General features: G+C 51.0%; 1 protein-coding gene across 1 annotated transcript in view; it reads right to left on the reverse strand.

Moving 5' to 3' along the window:
- TBC1D9 (TBC1 domain family member 9) overlaps nt 1-1496 on the reverse strand; it is a 67963-nt gene that overhangs the window by 10574 nt on the left and 55893 nt on the right. Inside the window, exon 16 of the mRNA XM_006766085.2 lies at nt 1-123. This exon is cut by the window's left edge and continues 127 nt beyond it. Within this exon, the coding sequence (XP_006766148.1) occupies nt 1-123 (123 nt within the window). The remainder of the gene's footprint in view (nt 124-1496) is intronic.

A 1496-nucleotide genomic window follows, 5' to 3' on the forward strand; every position in this document is an offset into this window, starting at 1 on the left:
AGAGCAAACACCCTTGAACTGCTCGAAGTCAATGCGGTACTGCTCCAGGTAAGGCAGGCTGGGGTCGTGCCGGTCCAGCGCGTTGCTGCTCCCGCCCCAGTAGCAGCTGGTGAGATGTTCTGCCTGAAAACACAAAGGACAGGATGGGTTGGAGGACTCCACCTCAGAGCAGGTGCCAGGGAGAAAAGGCCGCCCTCATGTTTGGAAACAGGCTTCTGGTCGACCCGTGTGCACCTCCTGGGGCGCCGCTCTGGTCTCAGGGCTCCTCTGTCTCCTCCTCCTGTTCTATCTCCACCTGAACCCCTCTCAACCGCCCCAGCTCCATGGCAACCATCACTGCAGTTAACACAGGGCAGGAAAGATCCAGTTCAGTTACTGGAGTAGGTGAAGAAAGAAAGGGAACCCCCACCCCAGTCTTCTTCCTCTTATGCACACCCTCCAAGCATTTTAAGAAATAACTCCCATGAAGATGAACTCTTTTTTTTATTTAAAAGAAATAAAGAGAATGTTTACCTGAAAGTATCTGTCATTTAGGCCACCTGACCACTTTGTTCTCTGGGTGAGAATGACAAAGTCCAGGGCTCAAGTGGCCCACACACGTCATCCAACCCGTTAGCCAAAGCCGACCACAATGACATTGTGTTGTTTTACTATTTCATTGTCAGCATGTATAACTATTACCACAGAACAAAGCACTTTCAGAACAGTTCTTTCCCCCTCGCCCAGAGGTTCTGAAAAGGTGGGGAGGGAGTCTGTTGTGAGTGTGAAGCAATTCCATTTTGCTCTCACTTACAAAGGAGCAAAGACCAATGTCTTTATCGCAGTGGTGTACTGGGAATTGCAGTTAACAACCTAGAAAAGAGGGGAGGAGGAGTAGGGATGAGAGGAGGAAGAGGAGGTGGAAAAAAGAGGCAAAACCAGGTTTTCTGCAATGTAGTCCCTGGGAGAATACTGGGAGGCTGTGGTAGTTCACCGGGGCTTGGGGACGCATTCCAGGCTACGGGCGGAGGCAGGGGTGATGTCAGAGGAAGGAGGTGGAAGCTGAAGTCCCAGGGACTGTACTGTACTCTGATCTATCACCAGTGATACCTGTCTCTGGGTGGCACATGTTGGTGACACATCCCTGGGAGGGATCCCCTTTACCTGAATGATGTCAGTGGATAAAGGTTACCCAGGGCATCCTGTCTAATAAAAAAGAAACATGGTAATGCCTCCTGGTCACCAAAATCACACAAACATCATCCTAGCCAAGCAGCATTCAAGCTGCGAGCGGGTGGCCCTCCTCTCTCACTCATCTGAAATAGCTTAGAGCATGTAGGGGGAGGAGCCACTGTGGGAAGGAGAGGAGAAAGCTTCCTGTTTCCATCCTTGGAAGAGAGGCAGCCTCTCTCCTCCTGAGGTCATATTGATTGTGGAGGAAACAGATGCCTGTTCTAGGAGGACCGCAAAGATCACACATATAGAAAGGACCAGAAGAATCCGCCCTCCCCCCCCCA

This window comes from Myotis davidii, unplaced genomic scaffold (genome assembly GCF_000327345.1).
Source record: "Myotis davidii unplaced genomic scaffold, ASM32734v1 scaffold436, whole genome shotgun sequence".
NCBI classification, from domain to species: Eukaryota; Metazoa; Chordata; class Mammalia; order Chiroptera; family Vespertilionidae; genus Myotis; species Myotis davidii.